The sequence below is a fragment of the Archocentrus centrarchus genome, chromosome 21 (assembly GCF_007364275.1).
Source record: "Archocentrus centrarchus isolate MPI-CPG fArcCen1 chromosome 21, fArcCen1, whole genome shotgun sequence".
Lineage (NCBI taxonomy): Eukaryota > Metazoa > Chordata > Actinopteri > Cichliformes > Cichlidae > Archocentrus > Archocentrus centrarchus.
The window spans coordinates 29,833,006-29,846,986 of record NC_044366.1 but is presented as its reverse complement, the minus strand read 5'-3'; the positions used below and the strand labels follow the sequence as shown (position 1 = coordinate 29,846,986).

Below are 13,981 nucleotides of genomic sequence, written 5' to 3'. Positions count from 1 at the left end.
CTGTGTTAAACTTAAGATTTATTAAACACTCAGAATAACAAAACTGGATGGGAGCCAGCTACACAAGAAAACATGAAGACTTGAAATATGAAGCATACAGCAGTAACCAACATTCGGGGCTAGGCAGAGGACACCTAGGTAATCAGGGCAAGTGGAAACAACAGGGAACAACAGGTGAAACAAATTAAACTAATAACACAGGGGAAGCAAACCTAAACACAATGTACAGGGAACACAAGACTGTCAAATTAAAATAGGAAGTAACCAAACTAGGAGGACTGGGACACAGAGACACAGGAAGACAAGGACCAAGGAAAACAGAATGAAAGGCAATAACTAAACCCAAAGACGGAATACAAAACTACAAAAAACTGAGAACCTAAATAGAGAGTAAAAATAAGAAACACAACCCCAAAAAATACAACAAAAACATAACTACACGAAAAAGGACTCAAAACAGTTGGCCAATGGCCCAGGAACATGACAGTACCCCTGCTGTGCAGGCAGGAGCTGCAGAGCAGGGCGCACAGCTGTCTCCTCCGACAACTGAGGCTGCTGTGCAGGCAGGGGTGAAGACTCAGTGGATGGATGGGGTGACGCAGATGGTGGCGAGGTAGATGACTCAGGCGGCGGACAAGTTGTAGATGGGGTGAAGCTGAAGGCTCAGAAGCTGATGATGAAGCATAGGCTGGAGCTCCAGGCTCTGATGCTGAAGCGCAGACTGAAGCTGCAGGCTCTGATGCTGAAGCGCTGACTAAAGGCTCTGATGCTGAAGACTGTGGCGACTTGTGATGTGACAGAGTTGCAGACTCAGAAGATTGCGGTGACTGCGGGGTGCAATCGGCAGGACACGTACCTGTCTCCACTGACAGTAGGGTTGGTTAAGAGCGCCCCCTGTCACCCTGTGAGGCTGAGAACTTGAACAGTCCTTGGTAGCCCCCATCCGCAGAAACAAAACGGGTGCAGAAGCAGGCCAGTCTACGGCTGCACCTTCCCCGCAGAACTGAAACAGGTGCAGGGTGTCTCACAGGAGCATTGCTCTCAGTCTTTTCAGTGCCCATCATCTCAAAACACTCAGTCTCATCATACGGCAATTTATTCTCAGTCTCTAAAACCACAGTCTCAGGATTAATAAGCAGTTCAACAGTCTTAACAAGGGGAGCAAGCAAATGAGGGAGAATTATTTCCGCAACAAAATCCATAATTAACTCAGGCAAGGAATCCAAAAGTCCAGAATGAACAGACACCAGTCTATGTGCTTAATGGCCTCCCGACACTCCTCATCAGGCAGCTCAATCCATTGTTCACAAAGCACAGTAACAGAGTCAATAATATCCTGCTGTGAAAACAGTCTCAGAAGACGTACTCAATATGTCATTATTTCCAGCAGGCTTAGAGACCACAGTCTCTTCCATTGCCGTTTTATTAGCACCAGTCTTAGAATGTTCAATTTTTGCATTACTATAAGTAGCAAGGTTCTCACAGGGAAACATAACACTCATGCATAGTTCAGAGTAATCACAGAGCAACAAGCTGGAGTCAGACACTCTGATTTTTCCTTGTGGGGTTGGTGTAGCGAGCTGTACAATCAGATGGCACAGCTGATGACCACAAGATATGATCAGATTAGAAACTTAGTTCTATTTGTGATGTGATGCATATGTAATAGTAACTTGTTGTAAACTGGTTGGATGTGCTTGGGAAATGAGACTTTTATTGTACAAAATACAGGTGCTGGTCATAAAATTAGAATCTCACAAAAAAGTTGATTTATTTCAGTAATTCCATTCAGAACGTGAAACTTGTATATTATTATTCATTCATTACACACAGACTGATATATTTCAAATGTCTGTTTCTTTTAATTTTGATGATTATAACTAATGAAAACCCCAAATTCAGTATCTCAGAAAATTAGGATATTACTCAAGACCAACACAAAAAAAGGATTTTTAGAAATGTTGGCCAACTGAAAAGTATGAGCGAGTACAGCACTCAGTACTTAATTTTGGCTCCTTTTGCCTGGATTTCTGCAGTAATGCAGCATGGCATGGAGTCTATCAGTCCATATACCATGGTATATACCATGGTCCTTAAAGCAGGTACTGGTAGCTTTGGCACTGTGTGCAGGTGCCAGGTCCTGTTGGAAAATGAAATCTGCATCTCCATAAAGTTGGTCAGCAGCAGGAAGCATGAAGTGCTCTAAAACGTCCTGGTAGACGGCTGCGCTGACCTTGGACCTCAGAAAGCACAGTGGACTGCGACAGCTGAAACCCATGTCTGCATACGTCTGTGCGTGGTAGTTCTTGAAGCACTGACTCCAGCTGCAGTCCACTCTCTGTGGATCTCCCCCACATTTTTGAATGGGTTTTGTTTCACAATCCTCTCCAGGGTGCAGTTATCACTATTGCTAGGACACTTTTTTCTACCACATCTTTTCCTTCTGGTCACGAGCTTTGGGTAGTGACCGAAAGAATAAGATCGCGAATACAAGCGGCAGAAATGAGTTTCCTTCGAAGGGTGGCTGGCCTCTCCCTTAGAGATAAGGTGAAGAGTGCGGCCATCCGGGAGGGGCTCGGAGTAGAGCCGCTGCTCCTCCACATCGAAAGGAGCCAGTTGAGGTGGCTCGGGCATCTGATTAGGATGCCTCCTGGCCGCCTCCTGGGTGAGGTGTTCCGGGCATGTCCCACCGGGAAGAGGCCCCGTGGTAGACCCAGGACACGCTGGAGAGATTATGTATCTCGGCTGGCCTGGGAACGCCTTGGGGTCCCTCCGGATGAGCTGGAGGAGGTGGCTGGGGAGAGGGAAGCTTGGGCTTCTCTGCTTAGGCTTCTGCCCCCGCGACCCGGCCCAGGATAAGCGGAAGAAAATGGATGGATGGATGGATCTTTTCCTTCCCTTCGCCTCTCTATTAATGTGCTTGGACACAGAGCTCTGTGAACAGCCAGCCTCTTTAGCAATGACCTTTTGTGTCTTTCCCTCCTTGTGCAAGGTGTCAAAGGTCATCTTTTGGACAACTGTCAAGTCAGCAGTCTTCCCCATGATTGTGTAGCCTACAGAACTAGACTGAGAGACCATTTAAAGGCCTTTGCAGGTGTTTTGAGTTAATTGGTTGATTAGAGTCTGGCACCAGGTGTCTTCAATATTGAACCTTTTCAAAATCTTCTAATTTTCTGAGATACTGAATTTGGGGTTTTCATTAGTTGTCGGTTATAATCATCAAAATTAAAAGACATAAACATTTAAAATATATCAGTCTGTGTGTAATGAATGAATATAATATACAAGTTTCACTTTTCGAATGGAATTACTGAAATAAATCAACTTTTTCATGATATTCTAAGTTTATGACCAGCACCTGTATGTAACTGTACATTTGACTGTTCAGCTGAGTACCCAGAATACATTTTATGACTTGCACCCTGTGCAAGTTTGTTGATGTTTAGTGTGTTCGACATTTTATATGCTATGAATTTTAATGGTCAGAGCAAATTCTTAATCTTCTTAATCAGCCAAGCATCCACTCATTATTGATCACATTATTGAAATAAGCCACTATAAAAATGCTTAAAGTCTAGAAAATAATGCAGCAGAGCTGACGATAACAATGTGGGGATAAGAAGATTTGGATTTGGGTGCATAGCAAGAGATTTGGGTGAACATCATCATGCCATGAGATCCAAGCAGCCCATAATGTTAATAATAGATATTTGAGTTATTTTAATATATGCTTCTTTTTGCATATTTATATAGATCAAAACTTGCATCTATCAGATGCTGTAAAATTTATGTCATCACAATTGAGAAAAAGTAAATATGATTTTCTTGACAGTTATTGTTTATTGATTTAACACCAACACAATGATGAATGGGTGAATGTGTCCAAACTTTTGACTGGTACTGTACATGTCATTGACAGAATGAACAATCCTGTTCTCCATCAAAGAAGTCAACTGGTTGATACACACACACAACATTTGGCATTTGATACATTTTACTAAATTCATTTTATGTGTTTAAAATCCACAGTGCTAAAAAATAACCTGTGCCAAATGGAAAAAGAAAGAAAAATGTTAAATGCAGGCATACAAGCTGATTAGACTCCAAACATTACCAGCAACTGTGGTGGAAAAAATAAGTTGAGCTCTGAAACCAAACTGATTTTTTGATGATTTATTGAAAGTAAAGAATTAACCTTTGCAAAGGGATCAATACAGCACGAACAGCCTTCGCACCGGCATTGACCAAAGTACAGAAGTAACACACATTCCTTTATACTATTGTGTTGATACAATCTTGTTCCACTATCCATGGGGAGTTCAGATTCCCACCACCAAGTAGCACCTGCATGATAACAAGTGCGCCATGGCCTTGGACACAGCCTACAGTCAAGTTGTTTTTCTCATCTTCACACACTTGGTCTTTGTGCTAGAAAATTACAATTATATACCAAAGAAGTACACAGAGGTTATTTGAGTTGAAAAACAAATTTTCCATTACACAACAGTTTAAGAAGTTGTTTATTTTTGCTCTATGGCCAGTACACACTTGATCAATAGAAGAACAGACATTAACATTACCTTATATAAATGTCATAGTATATGAAATCAGATGATACGTCATGTCTCGTTTGCAGTAAAATTACAATTGAAATGATCATACATCGACTAATAGTGTAATAATATCAGTGTTTTTTAACTAGGCATAACAATATCTTGAGATGTTTGGAAATTTCACTCATTTTGAGTCCATATATAATTGGATTTAAAAGAGGATGAAATAAAATCGATTGAAAGCTTAATATCAAACGAAGAGTTTTTGATAAATCAGATTCCAGTCTCATTATAATTGCATCAAAACCAATAAAACAGGAGAAGTTGATTAACACCAGCAAGTGGGGTAAACAGGTCTTTGCAGCTTTTTTCCTCACTTCTCTACAACTTTGGTAAGATATCCTAAGAATCCTGATGTATGAAAAAAGTATGAAAAGCAGAGGCAGAAGGCCAATATTTATTAGCGTGACTACACCATATATAGATATTGCTACTGAGGGCACACACTGAAGCTTGTAAAATGAATTGTTACAAAAAATTACTGTCAGGGTAAAGCTACAGAGTTTTACATTGGAATACAACACAATTGACACTGCAATCTCAAAAGCAGGTATAACCCAAGCTAAAACCAGAAAGACATGTACAGTTATTTTATTCATGATAACTGGATATTGCAGGGGTTTGCATATAGACACATACCTGTCATAGGCCATGGCTGCCAACAGTAAAAACTCTGAACCAGTCGAGGTGTAATATGAAAAAGCTTGGAAGAGACAGAGTGGATATGATAAAACCTGTTTTTCAGACAAAACATCAGATAAAAGCTTTGGATAAATAGTTGTGCTGTAAAGAACAGAGTTGATTAATAAAGCTGCAATGAAAATGTACATTGGCTCATGAAGGTTTTTGTGAGTCCAGATAATGCACACTATAGTGGAATTACAGCAGAGTATCAGAATATAAAGTGTGAATATGACGACAAAATAAAGATATCTGTATCTGTGCAATTCTACAAACCCACCAAGAGTTAATAATGTTACATTTAATTCAACATCCATTGAATGAACCAAAATGTTATCAGCTGTAGAATTAGATCACATAACAGGTTTCATGAATAACAAATAAAAAGACAAGTCTTAATAATTAATTGGAGTATTCTAGTAATATAAATTCTGCACTGAACTACAAAGGTGAGTGACTGAGTCTGTGGCTTCATTTTATCAGAAAATCTTCCATCCTCTATGGATCTCATTAAGTTCTCCACTAACATGTAAACAACTTCAGCAAACCTGACCAGCTGACATTTAGAGTCCTACATTCTTTACTGTGTTTCCCTATACATTTTTTTTTAATCTATGGAGGTATTATAAGCTTCTTAGCATAGGCAGAAAGTCATCAGGATGAATAAAGCTAAAGAAACACCTTAAACAAAGGAGGCCTTTTACGTACTTCCTTGTTTCCATACATGAATAAGGATGAACAAAGTGCTTTAACTTGAATGATGCGGTGGTTTTGCAAACCTTTTTCTATTTTTTTTTTTTTAATTTAATAAGGGCCTCAGAAAAAAAAATCTTGACAGGTACCCTGGGCAATGTGGCCATGCAACTGAAACATGCAGGAAACTGAAATACCATATACCATTTGTGCAATCTGCTACAGGCTGAGGTATCTGTCAGCCGGTATTCTTTTAATACATCACTGGCCCTTGTAATGTGTGTGTGTGTGTATGTGTGTGTGTGTGTGTGTGTGCGCGTGCGTATGTCTGTGTGCGCATACGTGCAGTATTCATGCACATGTGAGGATGTGCATGTGATCCCTCCGAAATCCAACGTGGTGAGCCCAACTCATCAGACAAGATTTTTTTTTTCATTTTACAAAAAGTAACCAAGAATAAAAGCACCTCAGTGAAAGCCAGCATCCAGACCCCTAAACAAGGACCAAGAGAGTTGCAGAAACCAAACGAGGTAGTGTGGTAAGTCCAAACGTCACAACACAGGATGGCGACAAGAACTTAAGTGTCTGCAACCTGCATCAAAGGCCAAGAAGCAGTGGAAACCCCCTTTCCAAGGCAGAAACATGCAGGAAGGTCTCCATCAGCACCTGGGGCCCTCGCAAAGACCAACAGAGGCTGAGAACACAACCCGGTCCCACCCAGGCAGCACGGGCACCCAGAAAAGGAACCCAAAGCACCACACAAGCTGAGGGACAGTGAACAGACCCAAAGGCTAGGAGGGACACCAGCCAGCACAACCCGGGCACCCAGGCACAGCCCCAACAGCACAGGACGACCCAGCCCACAGGATGGAGTCTATAGATTTATGATTCAAGTCTGTTCCTCGATTTCCCGAGTAGGGAACATCTATAAATTATTATTATAATTTATGCATTTTCCAATTGCCTGATTGGAATTTATTTATTTTTAAGTGTGAGCCTCACCTACCCATGTAAAGTGACTAGTGAGATGCATTAAAATGAAAGGCAGGTGAGAGTGAGGCGGGGGGGGTGGGTGCTGATGCACATTTCTGTAGATGGCCTTATCTGCTATGTGACCTCCCCTTACCAATTCAGCCTGCTCTCAACACCTGTAGTGAGAGATACAGTGCTCTACATAGTCTCTGGAGCTTGAAAAAGGCGACTGGACTTCTTTTTGTTTCTTGAAGACGTTTCACCTCTCATCCGAAAGGCTTCTTCAGTTCTCAACCAAATGGTGGAGAGACCCAGGTATTTAAACCCCTGTGGGCGTAGTCCCCTGGAGGTGGTTATGACCCTCTATTGATCATGTGCTTGAACACATGTGCCCAGGTGTGAAGGGGGCGTGGGTCATATTTAATCATGTGTTCAAGCACATGATCAATAGAGGGTCATAACCACCTCCAGGGGACTACGCCCACAGGGGTTTAAAAACCTGGGTCTCTCCACCATTTGGTTGAGAACTGAAGAAGCCTTTCGGATGAGAGGTGAAACGTCTTCAAGAAACAAAAAGAAGTCCAGTCGCCTTTTTCAAGCTCCAGAGACTACTATGACCTGGATAACTGAGAATCTACACAGACAGTGCTCTACATAAATACAGTTATTATGAATCTTATGTGTATGCTTAGCTAGTGCTATGCATTAAAAGAAGAGTGACATGTGAAGCTAATCCAACCCAGGGGGGGACCAGAGGGCAAAGGCAGAGCCAACAAAAGGTATTTGCTGACAGGAAGAAATCAGGATTCTAGAGTTATATTTAAGGAATTAACAAGTGGAGACTATGGAGGTCATGTTTCAATAAAATGTGTCATCCTGTTTTTTAAGGAGGCAGATACTCTTTCCACTGATATGTGCTCAATCAGGAGATTTAACCAGTGATTAATATTAAGCAGTCGTTTATCTTTCCAGTTAACAAGTATTGTTTTCTTTGCGATGACTAAATCTGTGAGTGTGACTTCAGCTTGTTTGGTTGGAAGATCGATTGAAGTTATTTCACCAAGCAAGCGCAAATGAGGAGATAATGGGATTCTGCAGCTCAAGATAGAGGAAAGTTTTTGTGTGACTTCAAGCCAAATGTTCTGGACAGGTGAGCAAAGCCATAATACGTGAAAATAAGTATCTGTGGTGTTTTAAGTACACTGAGTGCAAATCTCAGACTCTGAGAAACCCATTTTATTCAACATGTGCTGTGTGTTATAGGTTCTGTGCAGAATTTTGTATTGAAGAAGCTGTAAATTGCATTTTTTGTCATTGAAAATGTATGTTTACAAATCTGTGTCCAATAATCAGGTTCTAAAGACAGTGGAAAGTCTTTTTCCCATTTGGAGATGGGTAAACATGTTGAGTCTGTGACTGAAATAATTTATAGAGTTTAGAAAAAAAAACCAAGAGCGACAGCGAAACAGTTCAGGAGGTTGGCTGCAGGGCCAGCGGCAGTGACAAGGCAAAACAGGAGGCCATCCGCTATTCCAGCAGCGGTGACTTCCAGGAAGCTTGGCAGGTAGTTGAGGAAAGAGGCAATAGAACACCTTGGGCTTGGGATGCTCGGACTGAGCTAGAGCCTCTGGACATGGCTCTGGACATGGCACTGGACGAGGCGCAGACTGAGTGGGACCACCAGGACCACCAGGCGCTGGACGAGGCTCAGACAGAGTGGGCCGACCAGGACCAACAGTCACGGGGTACTCAGATGTAGCGGGACCACCAGGCACAGGGTGCTTGGACGGAGCGGGACCACAAGGCGCTGGGCACTCGGATGGAGCGGGACCCTCTGGCTCTGGACACTCAGATGGTGCTTGACCCTCTGACTCTGGACACTTGGACAAAGCAGGACCCTTTGGCTCTGGGCGCTCAGCTGGCTCGGAAGACTCTAGCTGAGGGGCTGCTACAGCTGGTGTGGACTCTGGCTGTGAAGCTGCTGCAGCTGCAGACACTGAAGACTCTGGCTGTTGGTAATATGTGCATATGACGCTTGCTTAGACTAATCATTGTATTTACAATTGTGATAATGGTGTGCACATTTCAAGCAAAAGAATCATGGATAGCGAAGGGTAGGGGTTATTGATATAGATCAGACATCTAGGTCAAAGGAGGGACATTCATATCATGATATGCATCTTAACCACAACCCTGCAGTGTGCAGACTAACTGCACAGTGTAAGATGTAAGGACTCAGTAGTGTCAGAGCTTTTTTTACCTGTGTTAGAAGTGCTTTTCTTTGGAATAGCAGCTTTGCTAGTGAACTGTGTTCTTTACAGTACAAATATTTACCCAGAACTTCTGACTTTTTATCTGAAAAACATATATCATATTCAGCATGTCTCTTTCAGGTTTTTCATAATGTATGCTCTAGTTTGTTTAGAAATCTTTCCTATGACAGATAAGTGCTATATGTAAACCTCTGCAATATCCAACCATCATGAGAAAAAACACTGAATATTTTCCTGGTTTTAGCGTTGTCATGGTCCTGGGCCTTTGGCCTGGTGCTTTATGTTTATTTTTGATATTTTGATATGTGTTATGATGTTTTCCTTGTGTTATGCTCCAAGTTTTGATTCCCCATGGGCTCTTTGATTTTGTATGTTGGTGTGCTTATTGTTTATGCTGTTCATGTACCCTAGCCCTGTTCCTTGTGTTTTGTTACTTCCTGTTTTGTTTTGGTATGTCTTTGGTCCTTGTGCTTTAGGTTTAGTTTTGCTTCCTGCTTCCTTCCCTCCCAGCTGTTTCCCATTAGCCCTGCTCCTGGTGTGTATATATTGTCTAGGTTCTCATCAGTTCTTCGTCAGGTCGTTACATGTTTGACGTATATATTTCAATGTAGCTACCCATTATGGAGGCAAATTAATTAAAAATTCTCTGGTGTCAAGAATCAAATGTATACTGAGTGTTTGTTGATATGCAATATGTTACATTAATGTCACAGAGGTAAATGAAAGAACATCCCACAAGTCCTGCTCATTGTAGCCACTGAGTCATGATTAGCTGTTTAGAGACTAGATGTAGTCAGGCCACTCTTCTGAGGCTTGTCCTGTTGTTACATGCAGCACAGGTGAGACAAATGCAAGGTCATGAAAGCAAATTACTTCATTTGCTTGGAAATTACACACACTCGTTGCCACATCATGACATTTTTTGGATTGCTAGATACAGCTATATATAATAACCCATAAAATATTTTCAGTTTATCAGTGGTAAAAGATGAAAGTAGCTGCAGATCAAATGCATGAAAATAACATTGATCGAAAGAGTGTTATTTATTACTGGGAAAAGTTTCAGAGCTTTGCAATACAGGTGTCTGCTTTTAATCACATTGTAAACTGATGACTCCTCTTCATTCATTTTCAGAGTTCAATTGCTGAACACATTTACTGCTTTTTAAATTGTAGTGTATTCACTTCACTGATAGCCTCAAATTTTTTCATCTTGATCAGTCTTGTGAACAAATACTGGACCATGTTATGCTAATGTTGTGATGTTACAAATCCAGCTTACATATGTATCTTGAACACATATTGAAGAACACCTGAGAGAACAAAACTCAGAAAATAAATGTCAAAAAAGGGAGTAACCACAATTTTTGTGCACGGAGTGCCACTTCAGAAACTATTATTATCCCTTCACTTTTTGCAAACATTCAGTATAAATAATTTTAAACTGATGCCACTGGCTCTGAATCTGTGAAAGGTTAGAAAGCAATGTCTTAAAAAGTTTGAAGCCAACTGAGTAATCAATCCATCAGTAGGGACCTTTTCTGAGGAGGTGACCAATAACTCATTTTAACAGTGCTTCGAAAGTCCTCTGCAAACATAAAAGAACCTTTCCAAAGACCAGTCATCTCCATATGGCATGGCATTGGGCTGTTGCTTAGCGGTCTGTTTTTTATTCTTTGATATCTTGTTTAATGTATTATGTTGTGTTTTCTATTTTGGTTCTTGGGTTCCTGGTTTATTGTTTAGCTGTGGATTAGTTTGTGTGTCGGTTTCAGTAGGGATTTTGTGTTAATGTGTTTAGTCACTTCCTGTGTTATTTTGGTAGTGATTTTGGTCAGTTCTTTTTCATGTTGTTATCAGTAGCTTCCCCTTGTCAGTGGTGTGTCTGTCTATTTTTGGTTTTGCATGGTGCCTTTAGTTCAGCTTCTGAGATTTTGGACTTTGCTTTTGATTCCCTGCAATAAAGTAATGCAAGCTTATGCCTGTCTCTGGAGTACTGTGTTTGGGTCCAGCCCTACCTGCCACAACGTTCGCTATTACATGGTAACCCTCTGCCCAAAAACCTTCTTTGTAAAAGGCACATGGGAGACCAAAGTGTTTTTTTTTTGTCTTTTTTAAATTAGCTTTGAAATGAATGGAGTGCTGGCAAACACTTACTTGAAATAATTATAGTTCAGAATGGCACCCACCATCCCAACAGTAAAGCTTGATGGTTGCAATTTTATGCTATAACAGGTACTTTTCACCAGTTTTATGTTCCCTATCTCTTCCTAGATGAGTGCAGTATTCATGATGAAACTTTGCATAAACATCACCTGTGAGTGCCAACATCTATATGGCGTTCACAGATATTTAATACAAATCCCACAGTCATATCTAATTGTACATATAAAAGTTCAGCTGTGTACCAAGCGGCAGTTTCATGACTGTTTTCACCCTGTGCAAGTTTGTCAATGTTCAGTGTGTTACGCATTTTGTATGCTATGTATTTTTAATGGTCAGAGCAAATTCTTAATCTTCCCATTGCAGCTGAGCATCCACTGATTATTGATCACATTATTGAAATGAGCCACTATAAAAATGCTTAAAGTCTAGAAAATAATGCAGCAGAGCCGACGATAACAATGTGGGGATAAGAAGATGAGATTTGGGTGAACATCATCATGCCATGAGACACTTAATGAAGCAGCCCATAATGTTAAAGTTATTTTATTAAATAATTTTAATAAAGGCTTCTTTTTACATATTTATATAGCTCAAAAATTGCATCTAACAGATGCTATATAATTTATGTCATTAGAATTAAGAAAAAGTAAACATGATTTTCTTGACAGTTATTGTTTATTAATTTAACACCAACACAATGATGAATGGGTGAATGTGTCCAAACTTTTGACTGGTACTGTACATGTCATTGACAGAATGAACAATCCTGTTCTCCATCAAAGAGGTCAATTGGTTGATACACACGCACAACATTTGGCATTTGATACATTTTATTAAACTCATTTTATGTGTTTAAAATCCACAGTGGTAAAAATAACCTGTGCCAAATAGAAAAGAAAGAAAAATGTTAAATGCAGGCATACAAGCTGATTAGACTCCAAACATTACCAGCAACAGTTTAAAATGTTATGGCCATTACACACTTGATCAATAGAAGAACAGACATTAGCATTTCCTTATAAAAATGTCATAGTATATGAAATCAGATGATACTTCATGTCTCATTTGGAGTACAATTACAATTGAAATGATCATACATCTGCTAATAGTGTAGCAATATCAATGTTTTTTAAACAGACACATCAATATCTTGAGATGTTTAGAAATTTCACTCATTTTGAGTCCATATATAATTGGATTTAAAAGAGGATGAAAAACAATTGACTGAAAAGTTAATATCAAACGAAGAGTTTTTGATAAATCAGATTCCAGTCTCATTATAATTGCATCAAAACCAATAAAACAGGAGAAGTTGATTAACACCAGCAAGTGGGGTAAACAGGTCTTTGCAGCTTTTTTCCTCACTTCTCTACAACTTTGGTAAGATATCCTAAGAATCCTGATGTATGAAAAAAGTATGAAAAGCAGAGGCAGAAGAACAATATTTATCACCGTGACTACACCATATATAGATATTGCTACTGAGGGCACACACTGAAGCTTGTAACATGAATTGTTACAAAAAATTCCTGCCAGAGTAAAGCTACAGAGTTTTACATTATAATACAACACAGCTGACACTGCAATCTCAAAAGCAGGTATAACCCAAGCTAAAGTCAAACAGACATGTATAGTTATTTTATTCATGATAACTGGATATTGCAGGGGTTTGCATATAGACACATACCTGTCATAGGCCATGGCTGCCAACAGTAAAAACTCTGAACCATCCAAGGTGTAATATACAAAAGCTTGGAAGAGACAGAGTGGATACGATATAACCTGTTTTTCAGACAAAACATCAGATAAAAGCTTTGGATAAATAGTTGTGCTGTAAAGAACAGAGTTGATTAATAAAACTGCAATGAAAATGTACATTGGCTTATGAAGGCTTGTGTGAGTCCAGATAATGCACACTATAGTGCAATTACAGCAGAGTATCAGAATATAAAGTGTGAATATGACGACAAAATAAAGATATCTGTATCTGTGCAATTCTACAAACCCACCAAGAGTTAATAATGTTACATTTAATTCAACATCCATCGAATGAACCAAAATGTTATCAGCTGTAGAATTAGATCACGTAACAGGTTTCATGAATAACAAATAAAAAGACAAGTCTTAATAATTAATTTGAGTATTCTAGTAATATAATTTCTGCACTACAAAGATGAGTGACTGAGTCTGTGGCTTCATTTTATCAGAAAATCTTCCATCCTCTATGGATCTCATTAAGTTCTCCACTAACGTGTAAACAACTTCAGCAAACCTGACCAGTTCATATTTACAGTTCTATGTCCATTATTGTGTTTCCCTATACATTTTTTTTAATCTATGGAGGTATTATAAGCTTAATAGTATAGGCAGCAAGTCCTCAGGGTGGATGAAAAAATGCAAAAAAAGAAAATGATTGGGTGGATGGAAGGTATGGTCTGAAAAAGTTTATGTAGACTTTTGCCACAGTGCACAACATTTTTGATTGTAAGGGGTGTGTTTATTACATCTTAGTTTGACCCAAACCAATGATGTTAAATCACTCAATGTTTTTCTCTTGATGATGAGAATTTTTGATGATGATGA

At 39.7% G+C, this 13,981-nt stretch overlaps 2 protein-coding genes across 2 annotated transcripts; both read right to left on the bottom strand.

Annotated features, from left to right (window-relative positions):
- Window positions 1-4,684: 4,684 nt before the first annotated feature.
- Window positions 4,685-5,611, bottom strand: LOC115800168 (olfactory receptor 6N2-like). Its single transcript, XM_030757424.1, has one exon. The coding sequence runs from the start codon at window positions 5,609-5,611 to the stop codon at window positions 4,685-4,687; it is 927 nt and encodes a 308-aa protein (XP_030613284.1).
- A 6,906-nt stretch (window positions 5,612-12,517) lies between these two features.
- LOC115800167 (olfactory receptor 6N2-like) lies at window positions 12,518-13,276 on the bottom strand. The gene has a single exon (XM_030757423.1). It carries the CDS (start codon window positions 13,274-13,276, stop codon window positions 12,518-12,520), a length of 759 nt encoding a protein of 252 aa, XP_030613283.1.
- Window positions 13,277-13,981: the final 705 nt, after the last annotated feature.